The sequence below is a fragment of the Salvelinus sp. IW2-2015 genome, linkage group LG4q.1:29 (genome assembly GCF_002910315.2).
Source record: "Salvelinus sp. IW2-2015 linkage group LG4q.1:29, ASM291031v2, whole genome shotgun sequence".
NCBI classification, from domain to species: Eukaryota; Metazoa; Chordata; class Actinopteri; order Salmoniformes; family Salmonidae; genus Salvelinus; species Salvelinus sp. IW2-2015.
In genome coordinates, this window is record NC_036842.1 from 2108200 (window position 1) to 2128498 (window position 20299).

A 20299-nucleotide genomic window follows, 5' to 3' on the forward strand; every position below is an offset into this window, starting at 1 on the left:
CTAAGTGGAGTCATGTTTCAATTTCACCTCCTTATAGAAAACAGTCTGTCTCTCTGTCGTATTTGTAATAGAGTAATATACAGATAAAATGTACTCTAGATCTGTACATACCAACCCATCACTTTTTAAACATACAATCATTTTTTACAATAGATGTTTTTGTGATTACATAGGAGGTATAGAAGACAACTATTACATTTGAAGTAGAAAGGGGATAATATATGAAGCATGGTACTTTAGTCCGTTGTTACCACAGTGAACTAACATTCCAGAATAATTTACTTACACGCAAACAGCAAGATTCCAGCAAGATTCCAGTTTTAATACATTCTTCTTATTTTTCTGAGGAAAACAGCGGTCATAACAACCCCAATTAAATAAAATGCTTTCAAGAGTGCTTCTCAACGGCCTACCAATTGGATATCACGAAATTGAGGAGAAAAAGGGGTAAAAGTAAAAAAAAACATTTTATTTATTTTTTTAAGTAGAAAAAAGGGGGTGCTTTTTAAACTTCACACACTCACTATAGAGAACACTCTTGTTACTGAACGCAAGGAGAGAATACATCTTTGGGTACATCCGAATAATCTGTCCTTTTTCCCCAAAGTGAGCACTTGTTCACCTCCCTTCAATGGTTTTAAATGTGTGGGAAGTAGTGGACAAGTGCACACTTCAGGAAGAACGACAAATGTTTGGGAGGCACCCCATCTTTGACCGCAGTTCTGTAACAGCAAGGTTTACTTCAAACATTGGATCCTACAGTCTGCCTACAGGGACAACCTCTCACTCAATCATGTTTTATTATGCATGTCATGTTGATGCATTCATAAATATCTATTCTAAACATATTTGTCAGTTCATTTTTTTGCAGAAGCAAAAATATTCAAAGTGAGCCCTGTGGGCCCTAGTAGTGCACTTTAGAGGGAATAGGGTGCCATTTGGAACACTTAAAAGGAACATCTTCCCTTCAGATTCATGTGGAACATCTAGGAACAGAAACAAACATGCGTTTGTATTTGTTTATAAAATCATTTACATGCGTTCCCTGATCTGTACAACATTGGGGTCGCATCTCAAATGGCACCCTAATCCCTACAGTAAACTATTTTATTTTTGTACTATCTACTAAAGTAGTGCACTATATAGGGAATAGGGTACCAATTTCGACGCATCCTGGAAGATTTACAAGGCTACATAAAGATGTGATAGCCTATACAGTATATAGTTATTTTTATATTTTTTAATCATTATGCTTGCTAAATTCAACTTAGAATTTGCAAAACTGTCAGTTGTTATTGTTCTATATTGACATTAAGACAAATGCGTAACTACCAGGAAATAAGATGGCGTAAAAAAAAAATGATTTGTTGATGTTCCTTTACAAGGAGATTAAGGATCTCATTTTGCTACTGTTGTTGCTGTTGATTGTCGTTTATGTTTTGGTGGGGGCAAATATCAAAATCCATACATAAATACAATAATAAAAAAACTAATCCTATAAAACAAGCAAATAAACAAATAAACAAACAAACATGATTGTGCACAAAATAACATTGGGACAACCGACTGAAAATAAGGAGAGTTGAATCAAACTGATGAAAAACGAGGACCCCTGTTTTGCTGTGGTAAAGACGTGACTTAAGACGGTCACAAAAGCCTGGTCCCAGATTCTGTTTGTGACAAGTTCTGGGACTAGGCTACAGCGACAAGTATCGTTGACACCTCTAGGCCATCACCAATCGTTAACTGTCATCAACTGTCCAGTCCTCAACCCAGGATCCCAGGTGACCTGCTCTGAATACTCTGACAGTTGAATACTCTGAATACTCTGACAGTTAAATTCTCTGAATACTCTGACAGTTGAATACTCTGAATACTCCGATTTTTTTTAATTACCTTGAACCATAACTACTTTACTTCATAACAAATAAAAAAATAAAAAGATTTAAGCAAACCCGAAAAAACCAAGGGTGAATTTGAAGTGAGGCAAAACCAGAGAAAACCTGAGAAAGACTGAGGACAAAAAAATTCACCAAACTCCCAATAATGGAGAAAACAAAGTGTCTCTGTAAAGAGTACCATCCTTAGTATTCAGTGCTGCTGTTGAGGTCTGGTTGTGGAGCTGAACCATGTGGAAGCTAGCCCGGTTGTACCAGACTGAATTATGACTCACAATGGTGAGCTCAGTGTTCAGTCTGGACTAACACCAGGCTACGTGGAAGCACAGAGGAAAAGTCTGTCTGATATGAACAAATAGGAGCAGGAAGGAAGACCGGTATATTCAATGTCCTCCTGTCTAACATCCCATAGTAACCCAGGGATCTGTCTGTGAGGGTAGAGGCACTTCCAAAGCAGTGCGCACACACATATACAAATAAACACACACACACGAATCCTAACTTCCACTAAGGTAACATCTCCCATTTACATCAATGCATGACTAAGTGAACATTTGACTAAAGTGGAAGTTTGGATTGGCGTGAACTCCCACAATCAGCCAGAGTCCATGCCGAAGAGTTCTATGCCCGTAGGGCTCCAGTTAAGGCCTACTCCAGAGTTGAAAACCAGGGACCACACGTAAGGGATGAAGAAGTCTTCAGGCTGGTCCTCCTCCACGTACCGAAACTTCAGCTCCGGGAACGTCTGTAGAGAGACAGAGAAAAGACAGAAGAAGAAAATGTTAAGATAAAGATCAATGGACAGGACAACCACAGAGATGGAGTCCTGATCTTTAGTCTCGGTCTTGAGACTTCCGGTTTTGACGCCATCTCTGGACAAACATACGTACCAGTCAAAAGTTTGGACACACCTACTCATTAGAGGTCGACCGATTAATCGGAATGGGCGATTAATTAGGGCCGATTTCAAGTCTTCATAACAATCGGAAATCGGTATTTTTGGACACCGATTTGGCCGATGTTGATATTTTTTTTTTTACACCTTTATTTATCCTTTATTTAACTAGGCAAGTCAGTTAAGAACACATTCTTATTTTCAATGACGGCCTAGAAACGGTGGGTTAACTGCCTTGATCAGGGGCAGAATGACAGATTTTTACCTTGTCAGCTCGGGGATTCAATCTTGCAACCTTACAGTTAACTAGTCCAACGCTCTAACCACCTGATTACATTGCACTCCACGAGGAGACTGCCTGTTATGCGAATGCAGTAAGAAGCCAAGGTAAGTTGCTAGCTAGCATTAAACTTATCTTATAAAAAACAATCAATCAATCATAATCACTAGTTATAACTACACATGGTTGATGATATTACTAGTTTATCTAGCATGTCCTGCGTTGCATATAATCGATGCGGTGCGTTTTCGCGAAAAAGGACTGTCTTGCTCCAATGTGTACCTAACCATAAACATCAATGCCTTTCTTAAAATCAATACACAAGTATATATTTTTAAACCTGCATATTTAGGTAATATTGCCTGCTAACCTGGCTCGTTGCGAACTCTGTGAAGACTATTTCTTCCTAACAAAGACAGCGAACGTCGCCAAATGGGGGATGATTTAACAAAAGCGCATTTGCGAAAAAAGCACAATCGTTGCACGATTGTACCTAACCATAAACATCAATGCCTTTCTTAAAATCAATACACTGAAGTATATATTTTTAAACCTGCATATTTTGCTAAAATAAATCCAGGTTAGCAGGCAATATTAACCAGGTGAAATTGTGTCACTTCTCTTGCGTTCATTGCACGCAGAGTCAGGGTATATGCAACAGTTTGGGCCGCCTAATTTGCCAGAATTTTACGTAATTATGACATAACATTGAAGGTTGTGCAATGTAACAGGAATATTTAGACTTATGGATGCCACCCGTTAGATAAAATACGGAACGGTTCCGTATTTCGAGATTATAGTTTCCGGATTCGACCATATTAATGACCTAAGGCTCATATTTTTGTGTGTTATTATGTTATAACTAAGTCTATGATTTGATAGAGCAGTCTGACTGAGCGATGGTAGGCAGCAGCAGGCTCGTAAGCATTCATTCAAACAGCACTTTCGTGCGTTTTGCCAGCAGCTCATCGCTGTGCTTCAAGCATTGAGCTGTTTATGACTTCAAGCCTATCAACTCCCGAGATTTGGCTGGCAATACTAAAGTACCTATAAGAACATCCAATAGTCAAAGGTATATGATATACAAATCGTATAGAGAGAAATTGTCCTATAATTCCTATAATAACTACAACCTAAAACTTCTTACCTGGGAATATTGAAGACTCCTGTTAAAAGGAACCACCAGCTTTCATATGTTCTCATGTTCTGAGCAAGGAACTTAAACGTTAGCTTTTTTACATATTGCACTTTTACTTTCTTCTCCAACACTTTGTTTTTGCATTATCTAAACCAAATTGAACATGTTTCATTTTATTTGAGGCTAAATTGATTTTATTGATGTATTATATTAAGTTAAAATAAGTGTTCATTCAGTATTGTTGTAATTGTCACTATAAAAATCGTCCGATTAATCGGTATCAGCTTTTTTTTGGTACTCCAATAATTGGTATCGGTATTGAAAAATCATAATCGGTCAACCTCTACTACTCATTCAAGGGTTATTCTTTATTTGTACTATTTTCTACATTGCAGAATAGTGAAGACATCAAAACTATGAAATAACACATATGAAAAATTATGTAGTAACCAAAAAAGTGTTAAACAAATCAAAATATATTTTAGGTTTTTCAAAGTAGCCACCCTTTGCCTTGATGACAGCTTTGCACACTCTTGGCATTCTCTCAACCAGCTTCATCAGGTAGTCACCTGGAATAGAATTCAATTAACAGGTGTACCTTGTTAAAAGTTCATTTGTGGAATTTCTTTCCTTCTTAATACGTTTGAGCCAATCAGTTGTGTTGTGACAAGGTATACAGAAGATAGCCCTATTTGGTAAAAGACCAAGTCCATATTATGGCAAGAACAGCTCGAATAAGCAAAGAGAAACGACAGTCCATCATTACCTTAAGACATGAAGGTCAGTCAATCTGGAAAATTTCTAAACTTTGAACGTTTCTTAAAGCGCAGCAGCAAAAACTATCAAGCGCTTCTGATTCAGAGCGGTTGGGTTAAATGCGGAAGACACATTTCAGTTGAAAGCATTCAGTTGTACACATCTCAACATCAACTGTTCAGAGGAGACCGCGTGAATCAGGCCTTCATGGTCGAATTGCTGCAAAGAAACCACTACTAAAGGACACCGATAAGAAGAAGAGACTTGCTTCGGCCAAGAAACACAAGCAATGGACATTAGATTGGTGGAAATATGTCCTTTTCTGATGAGACCAAATTTGAGATTTTTGGAATCTAACTGCCGTGTCTTTGTGAGATGCAGAGTAGGTGAACGGATGATCTCCGCATGTGTGGTTTCCACCGTGAAGCATGGAGGAGGAGGTGTGGGGGTGTTTGCTGGTGACACTGTCAGTGTTTAGAATGTAAGGCACACTTAACCAGCATAGCTACCACAGCATTCTGCAGCGATATGCCATTCTATCTGGTTTGCACTTAATGGGACTAGTATTTGTTTGTCAACAGGACAATGACCCAACACACCACCAGGCGGTGTAAAGGCTATTTGACCAAGAAGGAGAGTGATGGAGTGCTGCATCAGATGACCTGGCCTCCACAATCAACCGATCTCAACCCAATTGAGATGGTTTGGGATGAGTTGGACTGTAGAATGAAGGAAAAGCAGCCAACAAGTGCTCAGCATATGTGGGAATTCCTTCAAGACTTGGAAAAGGATTCCAGGTGAAGCAGGTTGAGAGAATGCCAAGAGTGTGCAAAGCTTTCTAGGGAAAGAATCTAAAATATATTTTGATTTGTTTAACACTTTTTTGGTTACTACATGATTGCATATACGTTATTTAATAGTTTTGATGTCTTCACTTTAATTCTACAATGTAGAAAAMATAAAAATAAAGAAAAACCCTTGAACGAGTAGATGTGTCCAAACTTTTGACTGGTACTGTATATGACCAGACAAATGTCGGATTCAGTGTCTATAACTTCCTGGTATTCCTTACAGATGACAACACAAAAGAGTCAGTATCTACAGGCGGTTGGTGACAGCCAGTCAGGACATGAGCTAGCTAGCTACAAACAAAAACTGGTAAAACCCATCTATCTGATGTAATTCCATCTGTACCAGTCTAGTTGCTGAGGTAAAGGTACTTAGGTGGCCTCTGACCTTGACACAGGCCCAGTTAAATGTGTTCAGCCCTCCATTGACCTAACTGGGACACTGGAAACCATAAACTGAAGATACTTAACAGTGCTGTGAAAAAGTACTTGCACCCTTTCTGATTTTCTCTTTCCGCATATTTTTGATACTGAATGTTATCAGATCTTCAATCAAAACCCAATATTAGATAAAGGGAACCTGATTTGACAAAAAGCAAAACAATGGATACTTATTTGAATAACAAAGTTATACAACACCCAATTCCCCTGTGTGAAAAGTAATTGCCTCCTTGCACTAAATATCTGGTTGTGCCACCTTTAGCTGCAATGACTGCAACCAAAAGCTTCCTGTAGTTGTTGATCAGTCTCTTACATCGCTGTGGAGGAATTTTGTCCCACTCTTGCATGCAGAACTGCTTTAACTCAGCGACATTTGCGGGTTTTCAAGCACGAACTGCTCGTTTCAAGTCCTGCCACAACTCAATTGGGATTAGGTCTGGACATTGACTAGGCCATTCCAAAACTTCAAATGTGATGCTTTTTTAGCTATTTTCATGTAGGCTTGATTGTGTGCTTTGGATCATTGTCTTGCTGCATGACCCAGCTGCGCTTCAGCTAACAGAGGGATGGCCTGACATTCTCCTGTGGAATTCTCTGATACAGAGCAGAAATCATGGTTCCTTCTATTAAGGCAAGTCGTCCAGGTCCTGATGCAGCAAAGCATTCCTAAACCGTCACGCTACCACCACCATGCTTGACCGTTGATAAGATGTTCTTACTGTGGAATGCAGTGTTTGTTGACTCAAGTTTGCCAAAAGCACCTGGAAGATCATCAAGACTCTTGGAAGACTGTTCTATGGACACATGATTCAAAAGTATAACTTTCTGGACGACATGGGGTCCCATGGGCCTACTCCCGACCGCTGTCCCAATCAAAACGATGCTGAAATGATCATCTAGTTGACCACATGCGGGTAGGCTATTCCTTCAAATTTATTACAACGATTGGATAACTTAGGGAGTTTCAGAACGTAACAATTTAACTACATGCCTTCAATTGCATCAGCCTACTTTATTCCAATATTTTCGTCATTCTGTGATATTTATTCCCACAGTAATTCTTTATGGATTCATCCAGTTGTGGTTAAGAAAACATTGCATGCTTAGTGGTGGGCTATGCGAAGAGATAGGGGAAGTGACATGCCTTGCAAAGTTTAGAACTGGCAGGAGGATGGTTACCTAGCAACAATCAAGAGTTTAACAGCGTAGCGCGTGCCAATGCCTCCTCAGCATTTACGGCTACATATCATACTAAACCGGAGGCAGAAGTTTAACCGACATTTTTACGAGATCGTTAAGCGTAAATAAATGTTTTGGCTTTGATACCAACAATACCTCTCAGGTACAACAAAAATGCGGGAAAAAGTTGACAGTATGGTAAAGTTGGCGGAAAAACATCTTCGTATGAAAGGAATATTAGAGACTCACTCAATCAGGGGGAAGTTGTGGTGCCTTCAGAAAGTATTCACACCCCTTGACTTTTGACACATTTTTTTTGTGTTACAGCCTGAATTTAAAATTCACTAAATTTAGATTTTTTTTTGTCACTGGCCTACACAAAATACCCTATAATGTCAGAGTGGAATTCTGTATAAAAAATAAAAAAAATAAAAAAAATAATGTTTTATTAAAACTGAAAAGATGAAATGTCTTGAGTCAATAAGTATTCAACCCCTGTATTATGGCAGGCCTAAATACATTCAGGTCACTTAACAAGACACATAATGAGTTGCATGGACTCACTCTGTGTGCAATAATAGTGTTTAACATGATTTTTGAATGACCACATCATCTCTGTACCCCACACATACTTAAGGTCCAGCGAATTTCCAACACAGATTAAACCACAAAGACCAGGCAGGTTTTCCAATGTCTCGCAAAGAAGGGCACCTATTGGTAGACGGGTAAAATAAAAAGCAGACATTGAATATCCCTTTGAGCATGGTGAAGTTATTAATTACACTTTGGATGGTGTATCAATACATCAGTCACTACAAAGATACAGGCCGGAGGGGAAGGAAACCGCTCAGGGATTTCACCACGAGGCCAACGGTGACTTTAAAACAGTTACAGAGTTTAATGGCTTTAATAGGAGAAAACTGATGATAGGTCAACAACACTGTGGAATGTTGTTGTACTTACTCCACCATACTAACCTAATTGATAGAGTGAAAAGAAGTAAGTCTGTACAGAATATTCTAAAACATCCATCCTGTTTGCAACAAGGCACTAAAGTAATACTGCAAAACATGTGGCAAAGCAATTCACTTTTTGTCCTGAATTCAAAGTGTTATGTTTGGGGCAAATCCAATACAACACATTCCTGATTACCACTCCATATTTTCAAGCATTGTTGTGGATGGGTCATGTTATGGGTATGCTTGTAATCGTTAAGGACTGGGGAGTTTTTCAGGATAAAAAAGAAACGGAATGGAGCTAAACAGACAAAATCCTAGAGGAAAACCTGGTTCAGTCTGCTTTCCGCCAGACACTGGGATTTCTTTTTTTTTTAAACAAGCATTTCGCAACACTCGCATTAACATCTGCTAACCATGAGTATGTGACAAATAACATTTGATTTGATTAATTCACCTTTCAGCAGGACAATAACCTAAAACAAAAGGCCAAATCTACATTGGAGTAGATTACCAAGAAGACAATGAAAGTTCCCGAGTGGCCCGAGTTACAGTATTGACTTAAATCTGCTTGAAAATCTATGTCAAGACCTGACAATTGTTGTCTAGCAATGATGACCAACCAATTTGACAGAGCATGAAGAATTTGGAAAAGAATAATGGTCAAACGTTGCACAATCCAGGTGTGGAAAGCTCTTACGAGACTTACCCAAAAAGACTCACAGCTGTAATCGCTGCCAAAGGTGATTCTAACATGTATTGACTCAGGGAGTTGAATATTTATCTAATGAAGGTATGAGTGTTTTATTTAGTACACTTTTTTATTTTTTTTAAAACAAATGTTCCCATTTTTCTTCCACTTTAACATAAGCGTATTTTGTGTAGACAGTTGAATACATTTTAATCCCACTTTGTATAAACAAAATATGGAAAAAGTCAACGGGTGTGAATACTTTCTGACGGCACTGTATATCTATGTGCGTGCGTGAACCCATTTAGCCTCAGTTACTTGGCTCTCCTAGCTACACCTAGCCCACTCTCTGAAAGCTACACCCCACCTTTGATTTCAGGTGACATCAGGTGAGAGAGAACACTCGTTAAGGAAGACAGTAGTTCATAGTTCAGTATAGTTCAGACACAGCGGTAGGATTGTCAAACGTTTGCCTGCCGACAGTACTTAGCACCTCTGAACAGTGTCGGCAGTCAATCTCTTTAGTGTTCACACAGCAAAGACCTTCAAGTCGTCAGCTACTCAGCCTTATTAAAATACTCCAAAACAGAAGGGGGCAGTAGTTTTGTTTGACAATGCATGTCCGTGTATGTTGCTTAGCTAGTTCATGGGTAAAAATTAAAATGGTCAAGATTGGTCTAGATTCCAAAGTTCGCTAGCTAGCTGCGCTAATGTTGTTATTTTGTAGAAAACTCTTGTTGATACTAGCCAGATAGCCACAGCTAGATAACTGCTTAGCAAGACGACGAAGAAACAATTTAATTAACTTTACATAATCCCATACTGCCAGTGCCAGCCCATAGCCAAATGTTTAGCTAGCTAGCTAATGTTAGCATATTTGCTAGCTAGCACAACATAGATGGCTAGCTAGAGACATTGCAATAACTCCGCAGCTAACACAGGCAGCAGTTTCATGAAAACTAATCCATTGTGATTGAATTAAAATATCAATACCTACCCTGCCCATGCCCAGTAACAGCTAGTGTCCTTCCTACTATCAACAAGAGGCCAGCCAGAAAGTCTCTTTCAACCAACAAAGCAGCCAAGCCAAGCCCTACCTAGCCCATCCAAGAAATGCAGCAGGCAGGCCTGTATAATCATCAATAATACAGTGATATCTCATCATATCCCAACAGTTCACAGGGCGATGCTTGGGCCACACACTAATCACTGTATTATAGTCTTCATTGTGTCCACTCAACACAATAACAGTTGTGGGTATGGGGGGTATCGGTCTGTGGCACAGACTGGCATATGGGCTATGGACCCTGTGTGTTCATATGATACTCTGTATCAGCCAGTGCTTCATCTGGCTAGCTATCATTAGGTATTCAATGCATTCAAAACAGCTATCTAGATCAGTCCCTTGTTGCTTGCATGGCTTGCTGTCAATGTTGTTTTGTAAGAACGTATCCAGCAAACTGGCTTCAGACTAATGTGGTCAGGTAAACACACTACAGAGCCGGAATCCAGACACCCTTGCACTGGCCCCAGTGTTTCCTGGGAAGCAGACACAAACTAGCTGGTCCAGGATTGGCTCATGTTTGGCCTGGTTCCAGCAATTCCCCTCTCTCATTCCCTTCTCCCTCCCTTTCCCTGCCTGCAGAGCAGACGACATACTTGGCCCAGCCTTATGCCAGTCAGACCAGCCCAGGCGTGTATCCCAAATGGAACCATATTCCCTATTGGCCCTGGTAATAAGTATTGCGTTATAGGGAATAGGGTACCATTTGGGATGCATATCAGACCAGCGCCCCCAGCCCTCGCCCCCCAGAACACAGACGGACTGACTGGGTCCATATCTTGACTGTAGGACTCTCTGTTCCCACTGTTACATGGCTTAGAAGGAATAGGCTTTACAGACCCCACGCAGACAGAGTGGAATGCAGCTAGAAGCAGATTAGAAGAAAAAAAATTGAAATGTTTTTTTCCCACACAAAACAACAAACGTTTATTCTATTATTGGTACGTTTCAGGTAGATGTTCAGGTGTGTTTCAGGTGTGAGGGGCTCGTCTGCTTCTCTGTCTGCTGGCCTCTGGAAGCCCCAGGTATGGAGCGTTCTCCTCTCTCCTCTCCCCTTCCCTCCTCTCTTCTAAATCTCCTCTCCTTACCCCTCTTCTCACCTGTACTCTCTCCCTTCTCTGTCCAGTCTTCTTCCCTCCTCTCTCATATCCTCCCCAACTCCACTTTACCCTCCGCTCTCCTCTCCTCTCCCTTCCAAAGGAGCCAAACTGTCTGTACCTTATCACTACAGAACGAGGCAGCGCAGGCCAAACAATACATTCCACAGGCGCTGTCTGATTGCATCCCAAATGGGATACTATTCTCTATATAGTGCACTACTTTTCTGGTCAAAAGTCGTGTCCTATGTAGGGAATAGGGTGCCATTTGGGACATAGCCTGTCTGTCATTGAAAGTCGTTGAGCCTGATAGGTGGAGGAGTAACAACACAGGGCCGGCTCTGTTGATATTCAAATGGAGAGGAGGGGGAGTGGGGACTGGGCTCACAGAAGACTGGGAAGGAGAGTGAAAGCCAGGGAGGGATGTAGAGGGAGAGTGAAAGCCAGGGAGGGATGTAAGAGGGAGAGTGAAAGCTAGGGAGAGAGGGAGAGAAGCTGGGAGAAGGAGATGAAAAAAGGGAGAGAGACCGAGAGAAAGGCAGAGACAGAGGGAGGATGGCTAGCAGGCAGGAAGAGAGAGACAGACAGAGACCGATACAGAGGGAAAGGCAGAGCGAGGGAGGCTGGACAGCAGGCAGGGAGAGAGAGGGGCTGGCCCCTAGCCCTGGATGGGTCCTTTGTCTCGGCCTAGGGGCTGAGGGCAGAGGTCTGAGACGCATAATAGGGACAGTCTGGCGCTGCTGGGACACTGTGGTGTGGGGAAGAAACATCAGCTGGATGTCCCTGGGGCATTCTCACCTTCTGTTAACCCTTTCATAAAGATAGAGACAGACGGCCAGCGACATCAGCGTGTCTGGCTGACTCATTGACTCACAAAGTGTCTACCATGCTGGTCTATGTCTAATTCTATGTCCATGTCTAGTTCCTTCACCACTTCTATGCTAATATATGTCTGGTCTAGTTCATCCGTATGTGTAATAGAACTGGTGGCTCTGTGTGTCCGAAGAGAGATTAAGTGAAAACCGGAGCCCTTGACACACAAACCCAGACTAGACCCCTTGAGACCCCGATGTCCACGGACATACATCCTTTAACTCGTTTCAGACGATACAAGTCTACCATGTTCTTCTATGTCTAGTTTAGTCCATCTGTATAGAACCAGTGACTGACTAGACTGTCCTATCATCATGATTTTTTATAGATTTGGATTTTATTCAACTAGGCAAGTCAGTTAAGAACACATTCTTATTTACAATGACGGCCTACCCCGGCCAAACCCGGACGACGCTGGGCCAATTTTGGGCGGCCAACAGGGCGGCTGGGTAGCCTAGTGGTTAGAGCGTTGGACTAGTAACCGAAAGGTTGCAAGTTCAAATCCCCGAGCTGACAAGGTACAAATCTGTCGTTCTGCCCCTGAACAAGGCGGTTAACCCACTGTTCCTAGGCCGTCATTGAAAATAAGAATTTGTTCTTAACTGACTTGCCTAGTTAAATAAAGGTATACTAAAATAAAATACGGGACTCCCATTCACGGCCGGATGTGATACAGTCTGGATTCGAACTAGGGACTGTAGTGACGCCCCTTGCACTGAGATGCAGTGCCTTAGACCACTGCGCCACTCAGGAGCCCTCTAGACATATATTAGCATAGAAGTGGTGATTGAACAGACATGGACGTAGACACTTTGAGTCAGCCAGACATGCTGATGTCGCTGGCCGTCTGTCTTTATCTTTATGAAAGGGTTAACAGAAGGTGAGAATGCCCCAGGGACATCCAGCTGATGTTTCTTCCCCACACCACAGTGTCCCAGCAGCGTCAGACTGCCCCTATTATGCGTATCAGACCTCAGCCCCCAGGCAGAAACAAAGGACCCATCCAGGGCTCAGATGATAATGGTAAAAGGAAGTCAGAATGAATCATTTGAACTCCACATCCACACATTCAGCTGCTGCCGAACCCACCTCCTGTGATGGGCAGATTCAGATTCGCTTTTATTAAATCGGGTTAGTTAGATAGCCAGTAAAGATAGATGATCAGTTAGATAGCCAGTCGAAACATAATGCAGGCCTTGCCAACTATTGTCCAATTTTCTAGTACTCTACCATGCAAGGCACTAAATAAAGAAAATGTCATTGGTAGCACTGGTGCGCTCAACTTTAAAAAGCTAGGAGCACCACATGAAATTTAGGAGCACCAGAAGCAGATGTTTTGCCCTAGAAACTAATATGTAGCCCGGTAAAGACATTGAAATGACTAAGTCATTTGTGGAATATTAGGTTTCTGCATCGTTGTAAAAGCACAATTTTTCCATTGAAAATGTTACTGTCTCTTTAAAAAGGTCCGCTTTGTGATGATGACGTGCAAGAGATGTGTCATTCAGCCATTGCAATGCTGTGATCTCCTGAAGAAGCTATCCKTTTTCACATTCTTTCTGTGCCCCCAAGTGTTTGGATAAACTGGTAAAGTTCGATAGCTAGCCAATGAGGTAACACGACTGAACAAAGTGTAAACAAATGGTTAACAACCGCCCCACCCCATGGTTTATTATGGATGTAAAATGGTCCCGGCGATCTGCTATAGCAGGGTCTCCCAAACTCAGACCTGGGGCCCTCTTGGGTGCACGTTTAGTTTTTTMGGCCTAGCTCTACACAGCTGATTCAAATAACCTACTCATCAAGCTTTGATTATTTGAATCAGCTGTGCAGTGCTAGGGGCCGAGTTTAGGAAACCCTGTACTACAGGAAGATAAAAAAAATTTTTTAAATGTTGCGCTGGTAATATGGGACAGATCCTTTGACCTGGTTGTGCTTGAAGTAAGCCATTGTCGCTGTAGTAATGGTGCAACCATGACGCTACCGAATCTGCAATTGCTTTTTTTCCTCTCAAGGGCACTCAAACAATGGTACAAGCGAAGCCTTATCATCACAATTATTAAGTGGGAGATTTTTTCCCTGATCGCACAGTGCTCCCAAAATTAAACTCCTGATCGCACAGCAAAATATTGAGTCGCACTTCAGAGCCCTGCTACAATGCCATCTCAATTGAACAAATAGCTAGGCAATGCTCTATATAAGTGCTTTGTGAGGGCATTTAAAGACTTAATGATCATTTCATACAGCATTAATCATTAGCCTATACATTTTTATTTGGAAGATAAGACCGTGTCCCAAATAGCACCGTATTCCCTATATAGTGCACTACTTTTGAAGAAAAAAAATCACAATTCCAAGACACCCAAGAAGATACGAGATCTGTGATAAAGCCACCATTTCAGATTTTTAAAATGTTTTACAGGGAGACAAAAAATATGTAAAGCATTAGCTAAACAACGGTTAGCAAAATACACCACTTATTCTAACCTCCATCCAGTTTCTTACCCTTCAGGTGCTACACCCAAGGCCTCAACTAAAATATGATATTCCACTAAACCAAGGAAAAAACCTCTTCAAGATGAAGTCTAACATATTCATGGTATAGGAAGTCTTTGAGAAAAAAGTGCATATTCAGGTAGAAAGCACAGTTTCACAATTGCACCAACCATCACAAACACTAATTATAGATAGAAGCAACGTGTATGACCACAGTAACTCAGTCATAAAACATTTCCATAAAAATAGACAAAGCATAGCAATGGAAACCCAGTGCTTGTGATTTCAGACCATATTTCAGATTTTCTACAGCGTTTCAGGCCGAAAACACAATAGAATCATAAATTAGCATACCACATGCAAACGTTACCAAGCATCGATTCCAGCCCAAAGAGCGCTATAACGAATCACCCTGCCAAATATATTATTTTCACTAACCCTTCTCACCTGAATTCTCCGAGGACACTCCTTAACATATTTAACATATTATACAAACAGTTTTTCGAAAAGGTGCATTTAGCCCATACAAAAACCGTTGTTACACAATAAAAAAACTAGGAAATCACAGCCTCAATATCTGACTCATCTATCAGAGGATCTAGTTAATTGAAAGCAATCAGTTACTTGAACAAAAAAATACAGGGGTTGACACAATCGAAAACAAGATTAGTTCTTAATGCAAACCGCTATTGTACAATTTTTAAAATTATCCTACTTTCAATACAGGGTTGCCAAGTGAAGCTATACCAAACAAAAATGTGCAAATATGCGTTTAAAAATATTTCACCAGAAACACATTTCATATTAAAATATGCTACTTTGAGCTGTTCTCCATCAGATTCCTGGGCAAGTATTCCTCTTTAAAACGTCTTTTGTCGAGAGCATTCCCTGTCCTTCGAATCCACTAACATTCGAACGGTACCCCAAACGTGTCCAAACTCTCAGAGTGCACAACAAAGAAAATCCTCAAAATCCACTAAACGGATATAAATTGTATTTAAAACGTTCAAATTTAACTACATTATGATGTTCTTAACAACTATAACATGAAAACATGACCGAGAAATAATGCTGGGTTAGACAAACGATTTGGAACGAGGGCAAGCCGATGGCCTTCACAGCTTCAGGTGCGCACGACGAGAGAAAGGGCAGTCCCTAAAACATTTTGTGTGTTTATTATGGCTGGATTGTTTGCAATAGATTTCATTCAAAACGTGATGACGTACAGCCCCAGAGAAACGTAGGCAGTGTCGTTCCAAGCATTCACTGTCGCCTTAAAAACAGACCCCAATCAGGGGTAAAAATTTCTGAAATCTGAACCCTGTCATGAAAATGCCTGTAGAAATCTGTTCCTTACCATCAGAGACAAAATTCCAACTTCCATAGAAACTAGGAAGGTGTTTTCTATCCAATAATAACAAAATATGCCCATATTTGTACATCAGAATTTAGCACGAGCATTTAATTTGAGAACCCAATATATCTAAAATGCGAACACACCCCCGTTATAGTTGCAAGAAGTTAAGTCACAGCACCACATAAATTTCTACATTTTGGCAAACAGGTCCCTTTGACCAATACTGCAACCAAGTTAGACAAAAATTAGATTGTATGATATTCGTCACTCCCTGCTATTCATAGCTGTGGCAGAATCAAAATATTCCATACGGAATTTACATTACAGCCTGTTTTTTAACTGCATTACCACGTGTTTTCAAACTTCACAAACAACGGTCTTTTGACCACTTATTGGAGGCTTTTTGAAGGAATAAACTCCTCCATGCAAATCCTCCCTCGTGCTTCTCTCTTCTTCATAACGAAGTCCGATTTCAATCGGGTACCATCTAACTATAGCCGTTTCTAAACCCATAGCCTCTCCTTCAAGTGCTTAAATCATGTCAGCAAGCAACCAATCATTACTTCCAAACAACTATCGTTTGACACTTAAACAAACAGGTAGACAAACAAATCTTGGCTAAAATCATCCTCTATTTCTCGCTCTTCAAAGGCGGGAAAACGTTTTTTAAATTGGGTCTACCTTCACGAGTGAGAGTGATTTAATAACCCCTCACCTGCTCTCACTAACACTCTCTGTGTCATACTGATATTCCAAACGGAACCCGGTCGAGCATATCGAGACCTGCCAGCAAAATTATAGAGGGACACTCCCCTACACCGTTTAAGCTAGAAATGCCGTTCCAAATATTCAACAATTCCGCAAACATTCTCGACGAGTGCTTTGAAAACAGAATTTTGGATATTTGTTATACTTTTCCTTATTCTACTTCTTGTCCTCTTTTTGTCCTCCATCCACTTTCATTGAATTTCTCAAGATACTAAAGCCCCATTGTGACATCATCACTTCCACCTGACATCTCTGTAATTGAATTCAAGCCAACGTTTGAAAACGAAACAGCTAATAACTCCACTTTGCAACCACTTAGACAAAAATGTTCAAGTTTACCAGCTCGTCTAATCCCTCTACTCAAATCGGGGAGTTTATAGAGAAAACATGATATTGGCATCAAAAGTACAGCAGTCTTAAGTAAACAGCACCAATCATAATTTTCTGTTAACATTTGGAAACAGTCCCTTTTTACCAATACGCAACAAGTTGACAAAAAGTTAGATGTATGGGATATTCTCTAACTTCTCGCATATTTCATAGCTGTGTTGCAGAATGCAAAATATTCCATACGGAATTTACAGTACAGCTGTTTTTTTAACGCATACCACGTGTTTTTCAAACTGTCCACAAACATACGGTCTTTGACCACTTTGGAAGCTTTTGAGGAATAAAACTCCTCCATCAAAAATCCTTCCCTGCTTCTCTGCTCTCATAGACGACGATTCATCCGGGCTACCAATCTGTAAATAGCCGTGTCGCTAACCCATGCCTCTCCTTCAAGTCTGTAAATCATTGTCAGCAGCAAGCAATTCCATTACTTCCAAACAACTACGTTTGACCACTAAAAAACAGTTAGACAAACAAAATTTGGCTTAAAATCATCCTCTACTTCTCTGCTCTCAAAGCGAAACGTTTTTTAAATGGTCTACCGTTCTCGACGTGAGAAGTGGCATTTAATTAACCCCTTCACCGCTCTCACAAAAGCTCTCTGTGTCAATACTGATATTCCAAAACGAACGTTGTCAGCATACTCGCAGACGCTCAGGGCCAAATCATGAGAACACTCCTTCCTACACCGATTTAAGCTAGAAATGCCTTCCAGTATCAACAATCCGCAAAATTCTCGACCATGCTTGAAAAGAATTTTGGATATTGTATATACTTTCCGTTATCTCACTTTCTTTCCTCTTTTTGTCTCCATCACTTTCATTGAATTTCTCCAAGATACTAAAAGCCCCATTGTGAATCTCACTTTCCACTCTGACATTCTCTGTAATGAAATCAGCAAACGTTTGAAACAAATCAGCTAATAACTCCACTTTGCAACCACTTAGACAACAATGTTCAAGTTTACCAGCTTCGCTACTTCCCCGCACTCAAATCTGGAGTTTAAGAAAAACATTATTTTGCATCAAAGACAGGCAGTTAAGTAAACAGCACCAACATAATTTTCTGTAATCCATTGGCAAACAGTCCTTTTGACCCGAAAACTGCCAACAAGTTTAGACAAAAATTAAGTGATATGGGATATTTCGCTCACTTCGCTGCTATTCATGCTGTGTGCAGAATCAAAATATTCCATACTGAATTACAGTCAGTAAACAAGCTTTTTTTGTAAACTGCATTTACCACGTGTTTTCAAACTTCACAACAACGGTTCGTTTTGACCACTTTGAGACTTTTTAGGAATAAACCTCCTCCATGCAAAAGATCCCCTGCTTCCTGCTATTCATAGAAACAATCGGATTTCAATTCGGGGCACCCAATCTGTAACTTTAGCCTTTCTCCCAGCCTCTCCTGCAAGTGTCTGTAAATCATGTCAGCAGCAAGGCAATTCATTACTTCAAAACAACTATCTGGTTGACCACTAAAACAAACAAGGACAAACAAAGTTTGCTTAAAATCATCCTCTACTTCTCTTGACTCTCAAAAGCGGAAACGTTTTTAAATGGGCTACCTTCCGAGTGAGATGATTTAATTACCCCTCACCTGCTCTTCACTAACAGCTCTTCTGCCTTTCAATACTGATATTCCAAAACGGAACCGTCGAGCATACTCGCAGACGCTGCAGGCCAAAATCATGAGGAGACCACTCCGCCTACACGTTAAGCTAGAAAATGCCGTCCAATATCAACAATTCCGCAACATTCTCGACCGAGTTGCTTAAAAGAAATTTGGATATTTGTTTATACTTTTTCGTTATTCACTTTTTTAACCTTTGTCCTTCCATCCACTTCATTTGAATTCTCAAGATACTAAACCCCATCTGTACATCATCACTTCCACCCTGACTCTCTGTAATTGAAGAATCAGCAACGTGAAAAACAAATCAGCTAATAACTCCACTTTGCAACCACTTAGACAAAAATTGTCATCTACCAGACTTCGTTACTTCCCTGCTACTCAAATCTGGAGTTAGAGTAAAAAACACTGAGGATTGCATCGCAAAAGTACAGCGTTTATAGTAACAGCACCAACATAATTTCCTGTAACATTTTGCAAACAAGGTCCATTTTACCAAACTGCCCAAACAATTAGACAAAAGTTAGCAGGTAGGTATATTCGTCTACTTCTCTGCTATTCATAGCTGTTGCAAGAATACAAAAAATATTTCCAACAATTTTACATACACCCCCCCCCCCCCCCCTGCTGTTTCTTGTAACTGCATTACCACATGTTTTCCAAACTCACAAAACACGTCGTTTTGACCACTTTGGGCTTTTTTGAGGAAAAAACTCCTCCATGCAAAAATCTTCCCCTGCTTCTTCTGCTCTTTCATAACAAAGTCAGATTTCAAATCGGCACCAATCTGAACTATAGCCTTTTCGGTAACCCATTGCCTCCCTTCAAGTGCTGTAAAATCATGTCAGGCAGCAAGGCAATCAATGACTTCCAAACAACCTATTCGTCTTTTGACGCACTAAACAAACAGTAGACAAACAAAGTTTGCTTAAATCATCCTCATACTTCTCTGCTTCTCAAAGGCTGAAACGTTTTCTTCTAACGAGGTCGAAACCCGCATCCGGAGCACCCCCCACCCCCCACCAGTAAAAAAGCTGAATAGCATAGTAGCATAGCGTCACAAGTAAAAGTAGCATCTAAATATCATTCAATCACACAGTCCAAGATACCAGATGAAAGATCCACTTCTTGTGAATCCAGCAATCATTTCAGATTTAAAATTTTACAGGAACACTATGTTGATCTATATAGCTAAAACACGTTTTGGCAAAAACACCAATTTTTCTTGCCACCATTTTTCTTTCCACCAGTATAGCTATCACCAATTCGCAAATAAAGATTGATACCAGCCCCAAACCATTGACCAGACAGACAGGGGGACAGGACAGACACAGACAGACAGACATGAGACCAGGACAGGGAGACAGACAGGAGGACAGACAGGCATACAGGGAGAGAGACATACAGGATACAGGAGGACAGGAGACAACAGAGGTGACAGGGAGACTGGAGAAGACAGGACCAGACAGACAGGGTACTGGAGACAGAACAGCAAGACAGAACAATCAGGTGACAGACAGACTGGGAGACAAGGAAAT

The 20299-nt window shown here is 40.7% G+C and overlaps 1 protein-coding gene across 1 annotated transcript in view; it reads right to left on the reverse strand.

The window, feature by feature from the left end:
- Positions 1–301: 301 nt before the first annotated feature.
- Positions 302–20299, reverse strand: part of dym (dymeclin) — a 143447-nt gene continuing 123449 nt past the window's right edge. The window contains exon 17 of the mRNA XM_070440551.1: positions 302–2643. Coding sequence (XP_070296652.1) covers positions 2494–2643 — 150 coding nt within the window. The 3' untranslated portion in view covers positions 302–2493. The remainder of the gene's footprint in view (positions 2644–20299) is intronic.